The sequence below is a fragment of the Chiloscyllium plagiosum genome, chromosome 31 (genome assembly GCF_004010195.1).
Source record: "Chiloscyllium plagiosum isolate BGI_BamShark_2017 chromosome 31, ASM401019v2, whole genome shotgun sequence".
NCBI lineage: Eukaryota > Metazoa > Chordata > Chondrichthyes > Orectolobiformes > Hemiscylliidae > Chiloscyllium > Chiloscyllium plagiosum.
In genome coordinates this window covers 14,555,691-14,577,950 of record NC_057740.1, presented here as the reverse complement: position 1 = coordinate 14,577,950, position 22,260 = coordinate 14,555,691, and the positions used below count along the sequence as shown (strand labels likewise).

Genomic DNA, 22,260 nt, shown 5'->3' with positions numbered 1-22,260 from the left:
ACCCCATTTAACACATTCTTTCCCTCAGCGATAGGATTCCCCTTAACCATCACCTCATTAGATGAAGGAATTGAGTTTTTGCTTCAGAACTTATCCCCTTCACACCGAGATCTCTCTCGGTTCCTCTGTTCTGATACTCATATGTCCTCTCTGTAGCACTGACCAAACCAAAATTTTCTTCATTAAAACCTAAAGCAGCTGGAAATTTCCAGCAAGTATGTTGTCAAAATCTTTGGATCACTTTCTCCAACTGTTACAATCAAAGGTACTGGTGTATTGTTTTACCTGATGCCAGTTTAAAGCTGACCGGTTGATTTTCTTCACAGAGTTGGGCATGAGTTTGTTCATCAGCCTAATTAGGTGGAAAGAATGAAAAAAAAAATGGTTACAGAACATTTTAGTATTTGTCTTTGAAATATAATCAGGGCCACTGATTTACAGTAACTGAATAAGACAAAGTCTATTTTATTCCATGGAACACCTTAGTTTGCAGATCTGTCAGCGTAGAGTCAGAAGATCATTAGATTAAGCGGAGATTGGAGTACAAAATCTCGGCTGAAAATTAAGTGCTTTACTGAGGGAATATAGAGCATTGTTGGTAGTGCCACCTTTTAGATGAGTTGTCAAAGTAATTGGCTACATCTACTGTCTCAACTGGATATAAAACTTCACAGCACTAGTCAGCAGCATCCAATCAGTCTTCCTAACATCCCTCCAGTAAGGTGGGGGCTTGTATGACTCAGTCACAGATCAGGCAATCTCTTTATCTAGAAATACCAGGGAATCTCACTCAATCACTCCACAGTCAATCTAAAGCATATTAGGAGATATAGAGGAGGCCCACCACACAGGCCTTGGACACTGAATCATGATTTATTGCACTATAGACAGTACAGAACCCATGCCCCACAGTACACTCTCACAGCCAATAATCCCTGGTTGCATGAAGCGGTGCTTTCATCACCATATTATGGGAGTTACTTGTGTAACACAAACAACTAGACAGAACTGAACTAAGACTGTGGTTCTGAAGGGGTTAATATTTATGTTTTACAATAGTTCCACCTATTCTAATGGTCTACAGTGAGTGGGAGATGGCACAGCGCAGGGTGACACTGGGCACACAAGATGGCCACTGAGCCATAAATTGGCCACTTGGCACATAAGATGGCAAGAGACAGCAGAGCAAACACAGACGCTGCTGGAGGCCACCAGAATGCCAGCACAATGCACTCATAACCTAGTTGATTAGTTTAAGGTAGGTGGGGGAAGAGAATACACGAGTAGCATATACTGCCTACCGAAGTGTCTGCATCCAGCAAACACCTTTGATAGAAATGCCAACAGTCTAATACGGACTCAATACAGAGTGATAATAGCCAGGACTGCAGTAATCACCCTTCTCAGGAAGAGTGATTAGCGCCCATTACTACAGCAATGGACTTCCACGCAGACATTGAAACTGACAACATCTGCGCTGAAACTGACAATGACCACACTGAAATTAACAAAGATTGCGCTGGAACTGACAATAACTGCAGCGATACTATTAACGATTCTGCAATAGACAAACCATGTTATATCTCATCACTGACCTACTATATTACAAAATGCATAAATGTATCTTCACACGTGCTCTGGGTTGAGAGAAGAATTGCAGTTGACCACTGTGCTGTTGGTGTCTCTCTCCCTGGAGCTCTGGTATTTCCTTGTACAATAAACTCTATCGTTGAACCCTGACTCTGACTCAGAGGCTGGTGATTTTCCCCACAACAACAGAGTCTGTGGATGGCTGATGTGAACAGATGAGGTAGTGTCACAGTTCAATTCAGTGCCTCCTCCCTGATTGGGTTGGAGGGGTGGGTGAAATCATCCAGGTTCCCAGTGCTCTTTCTAATCACCTATTCTAGTCAGTATTCAGTTTAGACAAGGATCAGATACAATACTTCTACAATTGAAGATCTCTCTAATTTGATTCAGGCAAAGTCACTTCCAATGAACTAAGACAAGGGACCTAGTTCAGTTAAACAGTTGTAATGCTATTTTTATTTGCTCCAACACAGAGGTGCCTGACTTCACTCACCTCTGCCTACAGTGGTATAACCGAAACCAGGAGCTCAGTCTGGGGCTTAAATCTTTCTCAACACTAGGATTCCCCAGCCTTGTAGTTGACAGGGCCCTCAACCTGGTCTAACCAGTCTCCTGCACCTTGACCCTCACCTCCCGCTCTCACAAGGTCACCCCGGTCCTCACCTACCATCCGGCCAGCATCCACATGCAGAGGATCATTGGCCATTTCCACCCCCAGACACGTTTCCTTCCCCTCCCATGTCAGCCCTCCACAAGGAACCACTCCTTGTACCTCTTGGTAGAGACACTGACACTAACACTGCCTCCCTCAAGGTTCAACACATCAGAGGTGCAGACACATCAGGACGTTAACCAAAGGCTATTTCTTCTAATACAAAGCTACTCCATAAGGCATTTTCTGCAAACTTGGTCAAAATGTAAATCATGTAACCTTTGTCAAGTGAAACTCAAATCTTTAACAAATAAGATATTTTAGAATCATAGAACAGAATCACTGTGTAGAGTAGAGGCCATTTGGCTCATTGAGCCTGCATTGACCTTCTAAAGAGCATCCCCTCCAGCCCCTGATGGTGGGTTAATGCATGTAAACCAAAATGATGGACTGTATCTGTTAACTGTGAGGATCTCAATAATAATGAAGTTAAGACAACTTAATACAGCTTTGACCAAGTGCAGGCAAAGCTGTCCTTAACTTGGAAATCTAAGTCAGAAGCCACAACAGTGCTGGTGTGGGAGTACCTGGTGCACAAACCAAATGTTGGGGTTAGAACTGATTTGCAATATTGCTGCTGTACAGAATGAGTTCCGCTCTGCATCGCATTCATGTGATGAGAACGTTGCTGGCTAGGCCAGCCTTTATTGCCCAGTTGCTAATGGTCCAGAGGGCAGTTTGAGAATCAGCCACATTGATGTGGTCTGGAGTCACATGTTGGACAGCCCAGGTAACAATAGCATTCTCCTTCCCTAAAAGGACATTAAATGAATCAGACAGGCTTTTCCTACAATCAACAATGGATTTGTGGTCATAGTTAGATTCTTAATTCCAGATTTTTAAAAATATTGAATTCAAATTCCACCATCTGCCATGGGGGATTGAACCTGGCTCCCCAGGACATTACTCCGGATTGATACTCTAGTGATAATGTCACTAGACTAGAACTTACACATGACATGGAAGTGCAAGGGGCTGGTAGTGTCCTAAATGGGAAAATGTTTGAAATCCAGTCCTAATCTGTTGATCAATAAAAAAAAAAAAAGATATAGAGATGTTTTTGTTAACTTCAACTTGTTCTATTTGCCTCAGAGCAGCCCTTCAGCCCTCAACGTTGCATCGACCTGTAATCTAAGCCCATCACCCTACACTACCCCATCATCATCCATATATTTATCCATTGCCTGTTTAAATGCCCCTAATGTGGCTGAGTTAACTACATTGGCAGGCAGGCATTCCATGCCCTTACCACTGAGTAAAGAACCTGCCTCTGACATCTGTCTTAAATCTATCACCCCACAATTTGCAGTTATGCCTCCTAGTACAAGCAGATGTCATCATCCTAGGAAAAGGATGTCCAGTCCACTCTATCTAATCCTCTGATCATCTTGTATGTCTCTATCAAATCCCATCTTAGCCTTCTTCTCTTCAATGAGAACAGACCCAAGCCCCTCAGCCTTTCCTCATAAGACCTTCCCTCCAGATCAGGCAACATTCTGGTAAATCTCTACACCTTTTCCAAAGATTCCACATCCTTCCTGTAATGGGAGCGACCAGAACTGCACACAATATTTCAAGTGAGGCCGCACTAGTGTTTTGTACAGTAGCAGAATGACATCATGGCTCCGGAACACTCTACCAATAAACGTAACACTATATGCCCTCTTAACAGCATTATCAACTTGGGTGGCAACCTTTAGGGATCTATGCACACGGACACCAAGATCCCTCTGCACATCCACACTACCAAGAATGTTTCCATTAACCCAGTATTCTGTCTTCCTGTTATTCTTCCCAAAGTGAATCACCTCACATTTATCTGCACTGAACTCCATTTGCTACCTTTCAGCCCAATTCTGCAGTTTATCCAAGTCTCCCTGCAACGTTCTTCCACACTGCCCACCACTCTAACGACTTTAGTATCATCTTCAAACTTACTATCCCATGCATCTATGCCGGTGTCCATGTAGTTTATAAAAAAGGACAAACTGCAATGGTTCCAAAACAGATCCTGTGGCACACTACTAGTAACCAGACTCTAGGCTGAATATTTCCCATTAACTACCATTCATTGCCTTCTTACAGAAAGCCAACTTCTAATCCAAACTGCTAAATCATCTTCAATCAGAAATCTTCATCTTAAATCTTCATCTTCAAATGTCTTCGCATTTTCTCCAAAAGCCTACCATGTGGAACCTTAAAGGCTTTACTGAAGTCCACGTACACCAGGCCAACTGCTCTATCCTCATCGACATGCTTGGTCACCTTCTCAAAAAAAAAGGTCAATGAGGTTTGTTTCCTGTTCCAGAACAGGAAATGACATCACCACAGGAAATGATGTCACCGTCAGAAATGACATCGTCAACCCAAAGAAACCCACACATATAAATAGAAAGCAGGAATTAGCAACAGCTTTGCCTGTGGGCCCACTGAAGATGTTACCTAGCAGGGTGATGAAACGTCCGGAAATGAGCTTTCCAGCTCAGCGTTTATTTGCCGACGTTTTGCCCACATACTTAACCTGTCAACATCTTTCTGTAAACTGTTTATAGTCTTCTTACAACTTACCTTACCACCTACTTACAAGTGACAACTCATGACCAAAAGTTCAGCTTACCTCAACCACTAGACCAATTACAGTGCTGCAATTCACCTTAATTACCATTGCCTCAGGACTAATGAGAAAACAAATAAATATTTTGCCAGTTGCTAACTTACTGATAAATCATAAAGTAGGAGGAGGGCATAGTACTCACTCGCAAAGGATTACTCCATCCTTCAGGCCTTTCTGAAAGTTGTCCCCAATCTGCCTCCCAGTCATCCCCTCGATCCAGAGTCGCAGATCTTCCTCCTTCTGAAGATCATATTTCTGAGCAATCTGCAGCAAGAGAGGACACCGAACAATCAGATGGACTTCTTTGTAACAAAATTACACAGTTGTTCTTTTAATGTGTGGTTACCTGTGGAAAACAACAAATAAACTAAACGTTCTCTTCATAATGTGAACTTTTACACAAAACACTGACCAAAAGGGAACTCAAAAGTTCATAGCATCTCAGGAAGAACCTAAATCAGCAGTTAAACAAAAAAGGTGAGCATTATTACAGTGATGGAGCGATGCCTTTGGTTTGTTAGGATAGCATCAAAACTGCAATAGTTGTTTGTTTCCTTGATATGTTGCTGTACAGAACCAAACTGTATGTGACTAAGATTTTTTTTATAAATAAAGTAGATTTTTGAAATTAAAAAATCCCTAACCCACTGCAGTTTAGTAAATACTTAGAGCATCAGAAACATCGGAGAGAGTGGTGCAATTGGGGGACCTGAGCTGAAATGGTATTGTGATCAGCTTTTAATCTCTTCATGAATATTGAATATAACATAGGGGATCATTTTATCTCCACTCTAAACGGCTTGAGCAATACATAAAACATTCAAAGTTTGGGTGAAGATTTGTAGCTCGGGTGCTCGTTGTTGTGGTTTTGTTCGCCGAGCTGGAATTTTTTGTTGCAAACGTTTCGTCCCCTGTCTAGGTGACATCCTCAGTGCTTGGGAGCCTCCTGTGAAGCGCTTCTGTGATGTTTCCTCCGGCAGGCTCCCAAGCACTGAGGATGTCACCTAGACAGGGGACGAAACGTTTGCAACAAAAATTTCCAGCTCGACAAACAGAACCACAACAACATAAAACATTCACTGTTAGCCTAGAACAATATGCAAGCTACAATACTTAGCCATGAAACTTCTGTTTCACAAGAGACTTTCTTCAATCTCCCTGATATTACATGTTACATATCTGTTGGAAATAAATTAAAATATGTACATCATTCCAACCTCAAGTTGATGATAAATTCTGCTCCTTATTAAAATGAGGTAAAAGAGTATATCTTAAAACACTTGCAATAGCACTGGAGTGAAAAGTTTCCTAATTATTCAGGCAAACTAATGAATTTTAATTCTGGAAAAGCAACCTCAGCATTTTAACCACTCAATGACTTCTGCTTGTATTGCTGTGCAAACATTCCAAATGCTTTTAGCTATTTTTAAAGTGTATTTTTATATATGGTCAGATATAATACTGAAACCCAAATACACACTGACTTAATTTGTTAATCATGTTTCCTGCAACTACTTTAACTCTACAGTATTTTAAGTCCTACCTGCGCCAGAGGTGTATAACATCTCTGAACAGGTTGATTAGGAAAATAGCTCAATTCTACAATATTGCAAGCTACGTCAATTGTTTGGGGATTAAAGTGAAGAGATTCTGCCAGTGTTCTTCTCAATCTTAGAATGAACAAACCTGGAGATAAATGGTTTCCATTTAATAAAAGCATACAAGTACTTCATAAATCAGTTTGAATTAAAATATCCTGGATAATTGCACCACTTGCTTTTAGGGTTCACCCGAACAGGTCCTGGACATTCCTGATTCCTGAAGAAAGGCTCCTGCCCGAAATGTCAAATTTTTCTGCTCCTCAGATGCTGCCTGACCTGCTGTGCTTTTCCAGTACCACTCTCATCTTGACTCTGATCTCCAGCATCTGCAGTCCTCACTTTCACCTAGGACTTGGACATCAGCTGAATGCCCCACTATAAATGGCACCTTGGACTCTACAGCACTCCTTCACTTCTCCTGTCAAGTGTCAAACTAGGTTCTATGCTCAAGACCTGATGTGAGCTTCAACCAATAAACGTCCAGCTCCAAGACATAACTGGCATCAGTAAGGTATTTACAACATACAAATTACCAATGTATGTACAAAGTGAGCAATTAATAAATCTTAAATAAGGTTTTTGCTGAAAAGGAAAGAGGTGTTGAAATGGATACTCTAACCCTCTTCCTGTAGTTCAAAGGAGAGTCTTGCCTGTTATGGAATTGCATCATGTAAAAGCTGAAAATCCCCATATTTCGTCCCCAGTTGTGCTGGTTGGCCACAACAGCAAAGTCAGCAATGGGATACCACATGTCTCCACAGACCATGTGGAGATGCTGTTTGTGTAAACTTTGGGAGGTTAACAGGACATCAGCAGCTGGGGGTGGGTCTACATAAATTAAAATCGCACTCAATTTCAACCTTCACGTACAGGCACAGCACCATAAATTTAGCACCCTCAGGATTCTGGCCCTGCCACATTTGAACATTTCCAGATTTCGGGTCAGGTGTTTTGGACCATGGCTAATTCAAGTCAAGCCATGTTGTGAAGTCAAGTGTCACAGAGCACAAAAGGTCAAAGCTGGTAACTATTTTGGAATCAGACTGTGCCAATGCAATGTCTGGCTAAATTATTCAGATAAATACTTCATCACTTGATTTTATTTAAACTAAAATCAATGTTAATCTGTTTGAGTAGCTATATTTGATGCACTCTCCTTGCATTACTAAATTTAAAATCACTAAATTTAAGATCACTAAATGTAAAAAATGCAAAATCCACAGATTTGCATAGTTTTCTCTTTTCTACATAGAGCTGCATTTCTGAATAAACCTTCAAAGAGGATGTCACGCACTAGGTTGAAACCAATTTTTCAGGAACTGAGACACAATCTGGTACAACATATTCAACAAGATCATTAAAAATACAAAAAGTTCCTTTCTCAGAATAACTTGATTAAATTATCTCAGACAATTATGGAGTTGCCAGCTGGTTGGGAAGGTTAACGACATGTAGAAAAACAACAATGCCCCAAGTCATTAGAAGTTCCCAATGGCTTAATGTTGGGTTCTCCAAAGAGTGGCTTGTAGGCCAAAGGGAACCCTTCCACCCAAACTTTGGTGCAGTCTTCCTTTTCATACAATTGGATATATACATCAAGTAAAAGGACATGAATTTAAACTTGATAGAAGCCTACCATCAGAGTCCATAGTGAGCATTTAGATGGCCATCCTGTCTTCCTGGATAAATACACAAGTCATTTTTTATTCTTTCATGGAATATGGGTTTCACTGCCAAAGCCAGCATTTATTACCCATCCCTACTGTCCCTGAAGGGAGTGGTTTGCTAGGCTACAAATCAGGAGGGTGGAAGTCATAGTGAAAACGGACTGTCAATGTTTTCATCATTGATCTTTGATGTACTAAAAAGTGAACTTTTTAAAAATAGAGGAGAATACTACTGACTTCAAGTAACTACTGTGATCAGCAGACAAGTTAAGGCAAACCACATGGAATGGATGAAACCATCTGCATTACAGTTAGCATTTTAATCAAGCAGCACTGAAACTCTGGCATCAAGAAATTGGCAGTGAGTATTTTACTTACTCTTCCATGATAGCTCCACATATTGTGAGATTAAAGGTTGCCTATCCAGCTTGAAATGAAACAGACACCGAAATCTACAAGGGAACTTTATATCAATAGTAGCCTTTGGGCAGGAAGACAGAGAAAGCAAGATGGACTGATAATAGCAAAGATATTGCAAGCTCTTTTTCCTTCTCTCAAGCTCAGAAACTTGTTCACGAAAAGCAACTTTAAACAAAAACTCAGAGCATCTGGACATCTGCAGCTTTGCCATCCTGGAGGCGACAAGACAGCAGTTAATCAGTTGGACTTAGACAGCTCAAAGCAATCTACAACCTTTAAATTGCAAATGCCCGTCTGTATTAGATAACCCAACCCCTTCTTTGTCAGCTCATTACCTGGGTCTCTGCACGTGTTCAATGTTGCATTTTCTTATTTCTCCTTGGGTTTAATAGATAATAAAACACCAATCTTTTTCATTTGAGCACTTTGGAATTGGCTTTTCCTCATTTTTTAACCTGTAAACTAAGTATAATTGCAGTTGTGTGATAAAAGTAGTTTTTTTTTAAAATTGTTTCAACTGACAGAGAAAGAGACACTAAATGAGTGCCAATCAGCCCTTCTCACCTGGTCATAACTGTGCTTCTGGATTCCTGGTCCAGTGACATCCCTATCTTCCATAGTATGGGACTAAATTAGATCAGGAACATCCCAGCTTTGAGCCTTGTTAGGGCAGAGAGTTACCTGCCTGCATAGCATGGAGAAGGTGACCTTGGTATTCTGGGGTTAGCCACAATTGCCACTTGTCCTGTTAGGAAGTACAATCTCATGATGAGCAAGAGCAAAGTTAGGCTCAGCTGAGATTACCCACACCAACATTAACCAGCTTGCCAATTGAAGGTCTCAGTTTAAACGTAGTCATTAGATTCGATTCCCTACAGTGTGGAAACAGGCTCTTCAGCCCAACAAGTCCACACCGACCCTCCGAAGAGTAACCCACCCAGACCCATTTCCCTCTGACTAATGTACCTAACACTATGGGCAATTTAGCATGGCCAATTCACCTGCAATATTTAGACTGTGGGATGAAACCGGAGCACCCGGAGGAAACTCATGCAGACATGGGGAGAATGTGCAAACTCCACACAGATAGTCGCCCAAGGCTGGAATCGAACCTGGGACATTGGTGCTGTGAGACAGCAGTGCTAACCACTGAGCCACCGTGCAGGCTAGAAGATCCGAATTCAAGTTCTTTCTGCTCCAGACACGTGTCATAACATGTTTGAACAGATTGCGTGAATATACCTACAGGTATACAATGACCATCTCTAGGTCATATGGGAAGTTGCTTCAAACCCATGGAACCGCAATTCTTCAGGAGTCATTATCAACAAGGGAAAGAAAAGGACGCGTTTGTAGTTGATTTGGTGATGATTTTCATATTCAAGTTCAGAATACAGCATCAGGACATGAACGTTTCCCATTATCAGAATAATATCAGCTCTTTTTCTGGAATTGTAGTTCTCTTCCTCCTGACCACCACTCTAAAGTTCATCAGTTGCCAAAGTTCAGTCTAGCTGATTAAAGACCATTCAGTAGCTGTCAACAAGAGAAAATTACTGAGATTAACATAGAAAGTTTTAAATTTTAGCATGAGTGGTTCTGGAAAATTCTTTGAATTAAGCGTTAAATGTAATACCGGTGCACAATCCTTTATCCTTTACTAGGGGGCCAGTTGTTTTTCAGAATTTTTTGGATTTCAGAATAAATGGTATTTCACAGTGCAAAATAAAGAATCTTAGTGAACAGCAAACCCACATGTGACTACCATGAGCACTGAGACACAACTAACGCCTGCCAGTGCTGGGCCATCCCCCCACGTCACATCTGAGTGACATGAGTCGAGTGCTTGTGGAGTTGGGTCACCTGCTTGCATGCCAAATAATCTTGTTATACAGAAAAAAAACTTCATGAAAAAGCTTCAGATTTTGAGCTTTTTGGATTTCAGAATTTTGGATAAAGGATTGTGTACCTGCAATGGCCTGCTATGTTAAAATGTGGCAATCTTTCTGAGCTGATTAAAATCAGACATTGTGGTCATTACACCATCCAGTTCTGTTTTGTCGCAAAAACTGACGAACTGTCCAGGAACTCAGATTTTGCAATCAGCGTTCCTAATTTGCAATGCTCACCAATTACACTTTTAAGTGTCATGAACACTGACTTTCTCAAGATGGTTATGTGTCTTATTAACTTAAGACACAACAAAACATTCTGAAAAAGGATGGTTAAACCATGATAACCATCTCCCATGACCATGCAATCTTGTTGCCATGGAGGATGGGGAAGTGAGAAGAATGGGAACAGCACAGTCAGGACTCTGGGAGATTTGAAAAAAATAAGGAGTCAGAGATGGGCCTTGCTAGTGAAAATAAGATCCATGAAGTCTGGACCAAGTAGAAAGATTTTCAATTCTAACCAAAGACGTAAGCCTGCTGGAGAGTGAATTTTTATCTGTTCTTCAAATGCCACATATCTTCCAAATTTGCAACACACAATGAAAAAGGGCTAGAAGACAGATCTTGATTGCATTAATTATTTCATGTAAAAGTACCTTTCCTTGAATTTGGTTGATTAGTTGACCTTTAATTGATGTTTAGTTTGATGTTTCAATTAAAACGTCTGGTCTTTCCATTCTGTCAGTCATTTCAGGAAAATTAATCTCTTTAAAATTCATTTTTCTCCAAGTGGATTGTAACAGTAGCTCTTTATGCCCTTTTCTGCACTCAGTACATCCATCAAAACTCCACACTTAGGAATTCTTCAATCGCTGTACTCCCATCAGTTAGGAAGTTGAACAGTTCATTCACAGCAGCAGTTCCCCAGATGTGGAATCTAGCTTGTAGCAAAAGACTGTCTGTCTCTATGGGTGCTGAAGAGCACTGCAGCTCTTCTGTCTACTACCTTTCAAAAAGATACTCATACAAACATCAAAGCACTATTTCCACAGGATCTTCCAATGTACCACTTTGATTTCTCATCCTTCTAAGTAATATGGGAATCCAATCTTTCCAAGTACCTCACAAATCCTTCATCACCATTACCTGGAAGGACAAGAGTAGTAAGTACATGACAACCCCACCATCTCTAAGTTCCATCCAAGTCAGATACTTGGACTTCAAATTGCAGTTCCTTCTGGTCATTAGGCTGTAACCCTGAACACATACACTCATAGCAGAGTGCAAGGACCTTCACTGCAGACTGCCTGTTTAAAGTCAATTAGAGATGAACAATAAATGCTGTTGAAAGTTAACGGTATGAGTGAGTAGGTGATATTGCTGGGACAAAGAAGTAAAACAAAACATGCCCTTTACACAAACTGACATGAAATTCCAATTTCCTTCACCCCGGCCCCATCTATTTAAGTTACTGTGCTGGTGACCAACTTCAGAACTTCAACTCATCATTTTTTGCCTGCGTCCCTGCGATGTGTCAAGAACATCGTTTGGAACAGTATGGCGCGGTCAAGTGACCTAAATAAACACACTGCAATTACCCAGGACAATGGTACTTCTTCAAAAGTCCCAGTAAAAGGTGAGCACTGGGCCTCAAACATAAGCCAGTTTCTATAAGGGAACTGTAAAAAGTTACAGGAAGGGAGTGAAAGCTGAGCAAATTCCAGCTATTACTTTCAGAAGACATTTGAACAAAGATAAACTTGGCAAAAACTTAAAACATGTGCATCATAAAACAACTTAGAAAAGACTTGAAAGAGTTAGAGAACAGATGAAAGCTTGAAATAAACAAATATTTAAGAATCTGAAATAGCACTTAAAATGCTAGGGCATAGTAGGCTACAGACCAAATGCAGGCAACTGGGATGAGTAGAGTTTGATGTTTGTTGATCAGCAGAGAGCCTGTTTCTTTGTTGTTTGAGTTTTGCACCACTCCCAAATAAAGCCCTAATCACTGTGGAACTTCCATACACACTGAATACCATCAGTATCAAAATCGCAACAGTCAAAGCATTGAAGCACCCAGTCCCACCTTAGCAGTGACTGTAGCTAATTATTCCCTCCAGCCACACGTCCAAAATAGCTCCCAATGAAAGCATAATGCCTCCCTCCTCTACACTTCTCTTCAGCTCTGAAGAGTCATCTAGATTTGAAACATTAGCTTGCTCTCTCTTCATAGACTCACTGTGATCTCCAGCATTTTTTGCTTTCAGTACATATCCCAGCATCTGTAGTTTTGAGAAGTTTTGTAGCTCAGGTCGAGGTTCTGGATGTAGGTTTGCTCGCTGAGCTGGAATGTTCATTTCCAGACAGTCAGCCTGCTAGGTGACAGCTTCAGTGGGTCTCCGGGAGAAGCACTGTTGACAATTCCTGCTTTCTATGTTTGGGTTTCTTTGAGTTGGTGATGTCATTTCCTATGGCAAAGTCATTTCCTGTTCTTTTTCTCAGAGAGTGGTAAATAGGATCCAAGTCAATGTGTTTGTTGATAGAGTTCCGGTTGGAATGCCATGCTTTTAGGAATTCTCGTGCGTGTCTCTGTTTGGCTTGTCCTAGGATGGATGTGTTGTCCCAGTCGAAGTGGTGTCCTTCCTCATCAGTATGTGACGATACTAGTGAGAGGGGGTCATGTCTTTTTGTGGCTAGTTGGTGTTCATGTATCCTGGTGGCTAGTTCTCTACCTGTTTGTCCAATGTAGTGCTTGCTACAGTCCTTGCACGGTATTTTATAAATGACGTTAGTTTTGCTCATTGTCTGAAAAGGATCTTTCAAGTTCATTAGCTGCTGTTTCAGTGTGTTGCTGGGTGTGTGGCCCACAAACCAACCAACACACTAGAAAAGCAGCTAATGAACTTGAAAGACCCTATACAGACAGACAATGAGCAAAACTAACATCATTTATAAAATACCGTGCAAGGACTGTAGCAAACATTACATTGGACAAACTGGCAGAAAACTAGCCACCAGGATACATGAACATCAATTAGCCACAAAACGACATGACCCTCTCTCACTAGTATCCTCACATACAGCTGAGGAAGGACACCACTTCGACTGGGACAACACATACATCCTAGGTCGAGCCTGAGAAAAAGAACCGGAAATGACTTCACCACAGGAAATGATATCACCAACCCATAGAAACCCAAACATATAAATAGAAAACAGGAATCAGGAACAGTGCATTGCCCGGAGGCCCACTGAAGATGTTACCTAGTAGGGTGACAAAACGTCTGGAAATGAACCTTCCAGCTCAGCGAGCAAACCTACATCCAGAGCATCTTAGCTCCTTGGAAAGGGCTGATGTTGCAATTTCTAAGCCATGTACTATGGTAAGATATTGCCCATGGATACCAACAGAAGACTGATGGCAGATCTCCATTGTCCAACTCCTCTCCCTGCTCGATATCATGCCCTGTAAATATATTCACGCAGTCTGTTCAAACATGTTATGACATGTCTGGTGCAGGAAGAACTTGAACCCAGATCTTCTAGTCTGCACGGTGGCACAGTGGTTAGCACTGCTGTCACACAGCACCAGTGTCCCAGGTTCGATTCCAGCCTTGGGCGACTGTCTGTGTGGAGTTTGCACGTTCTCCCCATGTCTGCATGGGTTTCCTCCCACAATCCAAAGATGTGCAGGTCAGGTGAACTGGCCATGCTAAATTGCCCATAGTGTTAGGTGGATTAGTCAGTCAGAGGAAAATGGGTCTGGGTGGGTTACTCTTTGGAGAGTCGGTGTGGACTGGTTGGGCCAAAGGGAATATAACTTTTTTAAAAAAAACAGTGGGGAAGCACAAAAAGACAGTCAGCTGTTGGACAAATCTGGACAAAGTTGTTGGACTGAGGTTATAGAGGTTGAAAGGTGTGAGGCAGTGAAACGACAAGATTAATTTAAATTTGAAATGTTGAGAGTCCTGAAACCAATGCACAACAGCAGAGATGATGGCGAAGTGAAATTTAGGATTGTGTAGAATTTAGACAACAAAGGCCCAGGTCCGCTCAGGTTTAAACGGATAAAAGGCATTAACGCAGTTGGGTCTGAATGTGTCAAAAATAGGGTGAGAAGTTAGGGGCCAGCTGAAGTTGTGGCAGAAAGGTAATAGGAAGGCAGTAGTTGAAGACGGCAGTGCTTATGGTACGATAATTTAGGCTCAGAAAGGAATAAAGCACTAATAGAAATAATTGGGGAAATTGAAAGATCACATTTCCAGGTCGAGAGCATGTTGTTTCGGTCACTCTAATGATGTCAAAATCTTAAACTGCTCTGTGATTGGTTGAATACAGAAACCAATTATTGAGGGGTCAAATCAAAAGAAATTAATCTGACAATCAGAACAATATAGCCACCTGCTCAGCTGAGGTCTGGATTCAGATTTAGGTACTGACTAGCAATCAGCCATCGCTCGGTTTTCTCCTGCAAGAATTCAGGCTCTGATACAAATTCCACCGCTCCTCCCACAGGGCTCATTTCCAGTCGGCATCCTTCATGTTAGTGAGATAGCAGGAAAGTGAGTGTGTCAACACAATGGATAAACATTAGGGAAGCGGGTGGCTCAGGGAAGCTGCAGCACAGCTGAAATGAAGTTTGTCCTCACATATATATACCGGGGTCTTTTAGAGAACTCAATCATATTTGTGAAAACAAAAACTATGGAAGAAAAGCAACAGTGTCCCACCAGTTGCACAGACAGTTCCCACAAATACAAATGATTTTCTATGGCTCATTTCCCAACCTCTCCATTGGGAATAACAAAGCCCTAGGCAGAAATGGCTCAGAGGCAAACCTTTGGCTCATCATTAACTGTTTAATTATTTGAAGGAATACAGCCCTCATAACCCAGCTAGGTGAATTAGGCACCTGAGACAGTGGATTTGCAATATGTCCAGATGAACGTACACATTTAGTAAAGGCCTCCTGACTGTTACCATCTTGAGAAAGTGTATACGGTATGGGCAGATAGGGAAAGGGTTAAGTTTTGGTTGTGAGAGACAAAGGCTCAGCTGGCAGGACTTGGATCAGATAAGAACTTGCAGTAGACAATGAGGTGCTAGAGGCAAGGATAGTAGGTTGACGTGGTGCCACTGTTTAAGAAGGGCGGTAAAGACAAGCCAGGGAACAATAGACCGGTGAGCCTGACCTCGGTGGTGGGCAAGTTGTTGGAGGGAATCCTGAGGGACACAATGTACATGTATTTGGAAAGGCAAGGACTGATTAGGGATAGTCAACATGGCTTTGTGTATGGGAAATCATGTCTCACAAACTTGATTGAGTTTTTTGAAGAAGTAACAAAGAAGATTGATGAGGGCAGAGCAGTAGATGTGATCTATATGGACTTCAGTAAGGCGTTCGACAAGGTTCCCCCTAGGAGACTGATCAGCAAGGTTAGAGCTCATGGAATACAGGGAGAACTAGCCATTTGGATACAGAACTGGCTCAAAAGTAGAGAAGACAGAGGGTGGTGGTGGAGGATTGTTTTTCAGACTGGAGGCCTGTGACCAGTGGAGTGCCACAAGGATCGGTGCTGGGTCCTCTACTTTTTGTCATTTACATAAATGATTTGGATTGCGAGCATAAGAGGTACAGTTAGTAAGTTTGCAAATGACACCAAAATTGGAGGTGTAGTGGACAGCGAAGAAGGTTCCCTCAGATTACAACGGGATCTTGACCAGATGGGCCAATGGGCTAAGAAGTGGTAGTTGGAGTTTAATTCAGATAAATGTGAGGTGCTGCATTTTGGGAAAGCAAATCTTCGCAGGACTTATACACTTAATGGTAAGGTCTCTTTCCTATTGGATGGATGTTTTGAAACTTGAAAGGGTTCAGAAATGATTTACAAGGATGTTGCTTGGGTTGGAGGATTTGAGCTACAGGGAGGGGCTGAACAGGCTGGGGCTGTTTTCCCTGGAGTGTCAGAATCTGAGCGGTGACCTTATAGAGGTTTACAAAATCATGAGGGGCATGGATAGGATAAATAGACAAAGTATTTTCCCTGGGGTCGGGAGTCCAAAACTAGAGGACATAGGTTTAGGGTGAGAGGGCAAAGATATAAAAGAGAACTAAGGGGCAACCTTTTCACGCAGAGGGTGGTACGTGTATGGAATGAGTTGCCAAAGGAAGTGGTGGAGGCTGGTACAATTGCAATATTTAAGAGGCATTTGGATGGGTATATGAATAGGAAGGGTTTGAAGGTAAATGGGCCGCGTGCTGGCAGGTGGGACTAGATTGGGTTGGGATATCTGGTCGGCATGGACGGGTTGGACCGAAGGGTCTGTTTCCATGCTGTACATCACTAAGACTCTATGTAAAAAGGAAGTTAACAAGGTGAAAAGTGTTAATTATATGAAGCCAGTTAACAAGATTAAGAACATTCATTGTACAACACCAGATTAAGCTATCTTCACTGTTGATGCTTGCTGATTGATTGGGTGACCGTTACAATGTAGACGTTGCCTTATTCGGATGCTGTTCACTGTAAGTGACTATCTAATTCATTAAGAATCTGCTGCTCGAGGGAAGACCGAGAACTCATGTCTCTGTGCACATGGGCATTGGTTGTCTCTCCCTCCAGGGCCCGGAATAAAGATGGAGGATGTAAAGCCATACTGGGTGTTTGAGTGTTTGCTACGTCTGATATGGGGATAGGGAAATGGGCCGACAGTCTGAACTGAAACAATCTGGCAGGGAGCTGTCCAAATCCAGAAACGTTTAGGTTCCACCATAGGTCAGAATTTATGGCAGTTTCAGGGTGCAAGAGATAAAATTCAAACACAAACTAAAAGAGTAAACCATATAGTCTTTACTGAGCATATGCAGATGAATTAAATATTACTACAAGATCTATTAGTAATGCTTCTACCTTAAGCATTTTACATTTGCCAATTATATATGCCTGCACAACACTGATGGTTCATCCTCAAGTTAATGCTCAGATCCAGGAACCCACAATTTTTGATTATGAGGAAAGAACACAAGTTGAACCATTCTGACATCTGTGGTGAACAGACTTGCTGCTTGATGAACACTAACTAAGTTAGTCATGGTAACAACTTTATGTCATCCAGCAGGTTCCATATCTGTCAAAACAACTATAATAACACAAACAGAAACAGAAATAATATGTAACTCTTAAGGTGATTCTGTGAGAAAATACACCAAGTTTGGCTTGTGTCATTTGGCCATTCTTAACCCATGACCTTAACAGTGCAGTGTCAGTTGGATGAGGTACTGAGCTGGGGAAAAGCAAAACATACTAATTGATTTTGTTCCTGCCCATAATACCAAAAGTATATAAATGCAAATCTCATCTTTCTGGACCCATAAGAACTCCCAAAGCATTTACAGCCAATTAATCTCTTTTGAAGTGTCATCACTTTTGTGATACCAGGAACATGATATCTCAAATGTATTCAGCAATTGCCTACAACTGGCAATGAACAGATAAACTGTTTTTGAGTGATGTTGTTTGTGCAGTCAAATATTGGTTGGAATATCAGGGAGAACAGGTACACTTCTTCAAAAGCGGCCATCTTACATTCACATGGGGCAGCAAATGTAATGTCTCTCCTTAAGAGATGACACAGCAGACAATTCACTGTTCTACTGGTCATACACCGTAGTGTTAGCCTATATTAAGTCTCTGCAGTGCAGTGGGCCAAAACCATGCCCTGCTGACTCAGAATTGAGTGTGTTACTACTAAGCCATAACTGATACTGCCACTGTTGCCATCCTGGCTTAGGTTACACCACCAAGTACACTTGTCACGAATTGCCTCTTTGATCTGGGGAGAGAGTGAGCTCCATGCATTGTATTGACGGGAGTTTCAGCCACAATTTGTTTCAGTAGAATATGGACACAGAAACAGGTGCCAGGAGCTTAAACATAAAAGGCTGCTGACCACAATATGCTGGGTTGTTTTTCCCCTGAATGAACATCAGAGGACAGAATTAAACTATTGGATGCCTTGTATGGTTGAAGAGCTAGCCAGAATTCACTATCTCGGCTGGCCTGAAGGTGGTTACAAACCTTCCTTGTGTAAGGCACCATCAGGCATCGGGTGATTGAGCATTTTTTGAGCCACATGATGGCTGCCTCAGGGGAATACGCAAAACACAGAGTTACAGAGTTGGAGATTGGTTGGAAAATGAGAGAAACATTTGCTAGATCGGATATCAATACAAGTCAACCACACATTGCTCAGGAAACAAGCTTTTGTTGGATTTGAGGGGTATTTGAGAACAAAATAGAACATAGTCAAGAATTAAGGTTTTCCTTTGTTCAGTTTTCACATCTGGGATATACGCAATAAAATTTATCGACTTTGTTCCTGGTTTGTAAACATAACTTTGAGATGAGAAGTCTATTTTTTCCCCATCAATAAGACTGAATTAAGATACTGGATTGTTTTAAGAAAAATAAGGATGTCAGGAAATAAAGTTCCTTTAGTGTAATCACCACAAAGCAGAGTTTCACATCCCCTTCCAATTGGAGAGTACAGACTCAAAATCAAAGTGCACAAGTAAGGGAATTTCTTTTGGGGAACCCCCCCCCCCCAATCCCGGACAGTGAAGCCTCTTATAGAATCGTAGAATCCCTACAGTGCACAAAGAGGCCATTCCGTCCACTGAGTCCACACCGATCCTCCGGAGAGCATCCCACCCAATCCCCATACTTCCCACAACTAACCTACCTAGCCAACATACCCTAGCTTCTATGAACAATTTAGCATGGCCAATCCACCTAAACTGCTCTTCTTCAAGAAACAAAGTGCTGAAATCTCAGCAGACCAACCATCTACAAAGGCTGTTTATGCGATCCTTACACTTGGTGCTGAACAACCTCATTATGGGAGTATTTCAAGTGGGAACATTCAGGAGTGTGTGGAAAGAGGCCATTCAGTCCACACAACCCTCCAATCAGCAGCTCACCCAGACCTATGCCCCTACCCTATCCCTGTAGCCCTGCATTTTCCATGGCTAACTCACCAAGCCTGCACATCCCTGGACACTATGGGAAATTTAGCATGGCCAATCCACCCTAACCTGCACATCTTTGGACTGTGAGAAGAAACCAAAGCACCTGGAGGAAATCCACACAGAGATGCAGAAAGCATATAAACTCCACATAGACAGTTGCCAGAGGGTAGCATTGAACCCAGGGCTCTGGCATTGAGGGGCAGCAGTGCTAACCACTGCTTAGAAAATAACCTTTGATATTGTTGCATTTAGTCTTAGTCAGCATACCTTTAGAAAGACACAGACTATTTTTAAAAGAAACATGCTTATACATAATCTTACTTAGGATAATTGAAACGTGACACATGAAGAGAAGTATACTGCTCTTTGCACCCCAAAAACTTAAGCCCAGGCGCTTGGGCCTGAAGAATGTCTAAATTTGTATTTATTGTAATAAATATTTGTTGGATTTCTCAATACCACAAAATGGATGCCTAGTTTGCTATATTGCAATAAATGACATAAATCTTACCACGAGGTAAAATGCCCCTGCTGGGGACAAAGCCCAACATCAGACAAAACAGAACACAAGAGCACTGTGTAGCTTCCAATAAAGTGTGTCAGACACTTTTGCTTGAATAGCCAGGTGTCAGACATAAAAATCTAGTGAGAGTCCGAAGCAGTGGACAGTACGAAAATTGGCTGATCTGCTGAAATTTTCTTCTGCTGGGCAGCAGTTTAAAGCACTGGAAACAAACCAATGTCCTTCCAGATGGGGGTCAATTTCTTCTGAAAATCAATGTCACATCCAGCTAGACTGTCGCTCATAAACAAAGAGATCCTTCATTTACAATCCAGAGAATTTTCACAAAAAGGCAGTCAGCTGATTAAAAATTCATTCAGCAACTGCAAAAAAGTAATACGAGTGAACCAGAACAGTTGAGATACCTCTTAAAATGAAAGCATGCCAGTTTATTCAGACAGACACAGTATGGTATTAAAGAACCTCAATGAACATGTAGCCTAGTCCTTGTTTTCAATAATTAAGGCAAAAGATTTAGGATAAAAAGTTACCAAACTAAAATGATCAGCCATTTAATACATAAATAATACGATGATTTGACAAATCAAAAATAAAAGACCATGAATAAGTCTTCCACTTGGTTCCTAAATTACCTGCTTTTAGCCGTTAGGGGATATCAAGCGGAACCGATACTAGATACAAGATTAAAAAGATTTTGAGAATTCTGGTGGAAATTCCCCAAAATATTTGGGTGGAATCAAAATGAACTAAGCATCAACACTGGGAAATATTCTCTAGTACATTATTAAAAACAAATTTCTATCGGTGCGGTCTCTTCCCGGGTTATAAACTCAATAAGTATGGCTGGCCAGTAGTGCCTATTCAAATGACATTCATGAGTATCAATCGTAATGTTCAACGTTGATGGTCATAGTAGAAGCTAACCCTGTTCTTAGGATTAACCACAGTGGTCAATGTTTCAAAGATCAGAAGCAGATCCTCTAGCTGATTTTCCCCTACCTTTAATGTAGGGTAAGCCATCACAGATAGAGTGCAGGAAATCCTCAAGGACGAAGGTGAAGAGCCAGAGGTGGTGGTACATGTCGGCACAAATGATGTTGGGAAGAAGAGGAGGAACATACTACAGCGGGACTTCAGAGAACTAGGAAGAAGGCTGAAAAGCAGGTCAAGAAAGACAACTATATCAATGAAGCAGAAAACTCAAAAAGGGATCATGCTGTAAGGTTGAGTGAAATAGGAGTTGATGGGAAGGGTGAGGGCAGTAACAAATTAAAAATACTATATATGAATGCACGAAGCATTAGAAATAAGATGGATGAGCTTCAGGCTCTTTTAGAAATTGGCAGATACAATATTGTGGAGATAACGGAGATGTGGCTTCAAGTGGACAGGGTCTGGGAAATGAATATTCAAGGCTACACGTGCTATCGTAAGGACAGACTGACGGGCAGAGGGGATGGGGTGGCCATATTGGTAAGGGACGATATTCAGTCTCTTGCGCGGGGGGACCTAGAATCAGGGGATGTAGACTCAGAATTTCTCAGCTCTATCCATACAAAGGGTAAAAAGACCCTCTTGGGAGTTATCTACAGGCCCCCAAACAGTAGTCTGGATGTCGGATGTAAGTTGAATCAGGAGCTGAAATTGGCCTGTCGCAAAGATGTTACTACAGTTGTTATGGGGGATTTCAACATGCAGGTAGACTGGGAGAATCAGGATGGTACTGAACCTCAAGAAAGAGACTTTGTGGAGTGCCTCAGGGATGGATTCTTAGAACAGCTGGTGCTGGAGCCTACCAGGGAGAAGGCAATTCTGGATCTAGTATTGCGCAATGAACCAGAATTGATCAGGGACCTCGAAGTGAAGGAGCCATTGGGAAGTAGTGACCATAATACAATAAGCTTCAATCTGCAATTTGAGAGGGAGAGGGTACAATCGGAAGTGACAATATTTCTGTTGAATAAAGGGAACTATGGAACTATGAGGGAGGAGCTGGCCAAAGTTCAATTGTGCAATACCTTAGCAGGGATGACAGTGGAGGAATAATGACAGATATTTCTGTGTACAATGCAGAAAATGCAGGATCAGTTCATTCCAAAAAAGGAAGAAAGATCCTAGGAGGAGGCATGGGTGGCCATGGCTGAGAAGGGAAGTTAAGAAACATATAAAGTTAAAAGAGAAAAAGTATGACATAGCAAAGATAAATG

At 41.6% G+C, this 22,260-nt stretch overlaps 1 protein-coding gene across 1 annotated transcript in view; it reads right to left on the bottom strand.

The window, feature by feature from the left end:
- Nucleotides 1-22,260, bottom strand: part of LOC122565246 (calponin-2-like) — a 41,155-nt gene that overhangs the window by 5,719 nt on the left and 13,176 nt on the right. The window contains exons 2-3 of the mRNA XM_043721015.1: nucleotides 5,059-5,180; nucleotides 286-352 (exon numbers count right to left, since the gene is read on the bottom strand). Coding sequence (XP_043576950.1) covers nucleotides 286-352; nucleotides 5,059-5,180 — 189 coding nt within the window. The remainder of the gene's footprint in view (nucleotides 1-285; nucleotides 353-5,058; nucleotides 5,181-22,260) is intronic.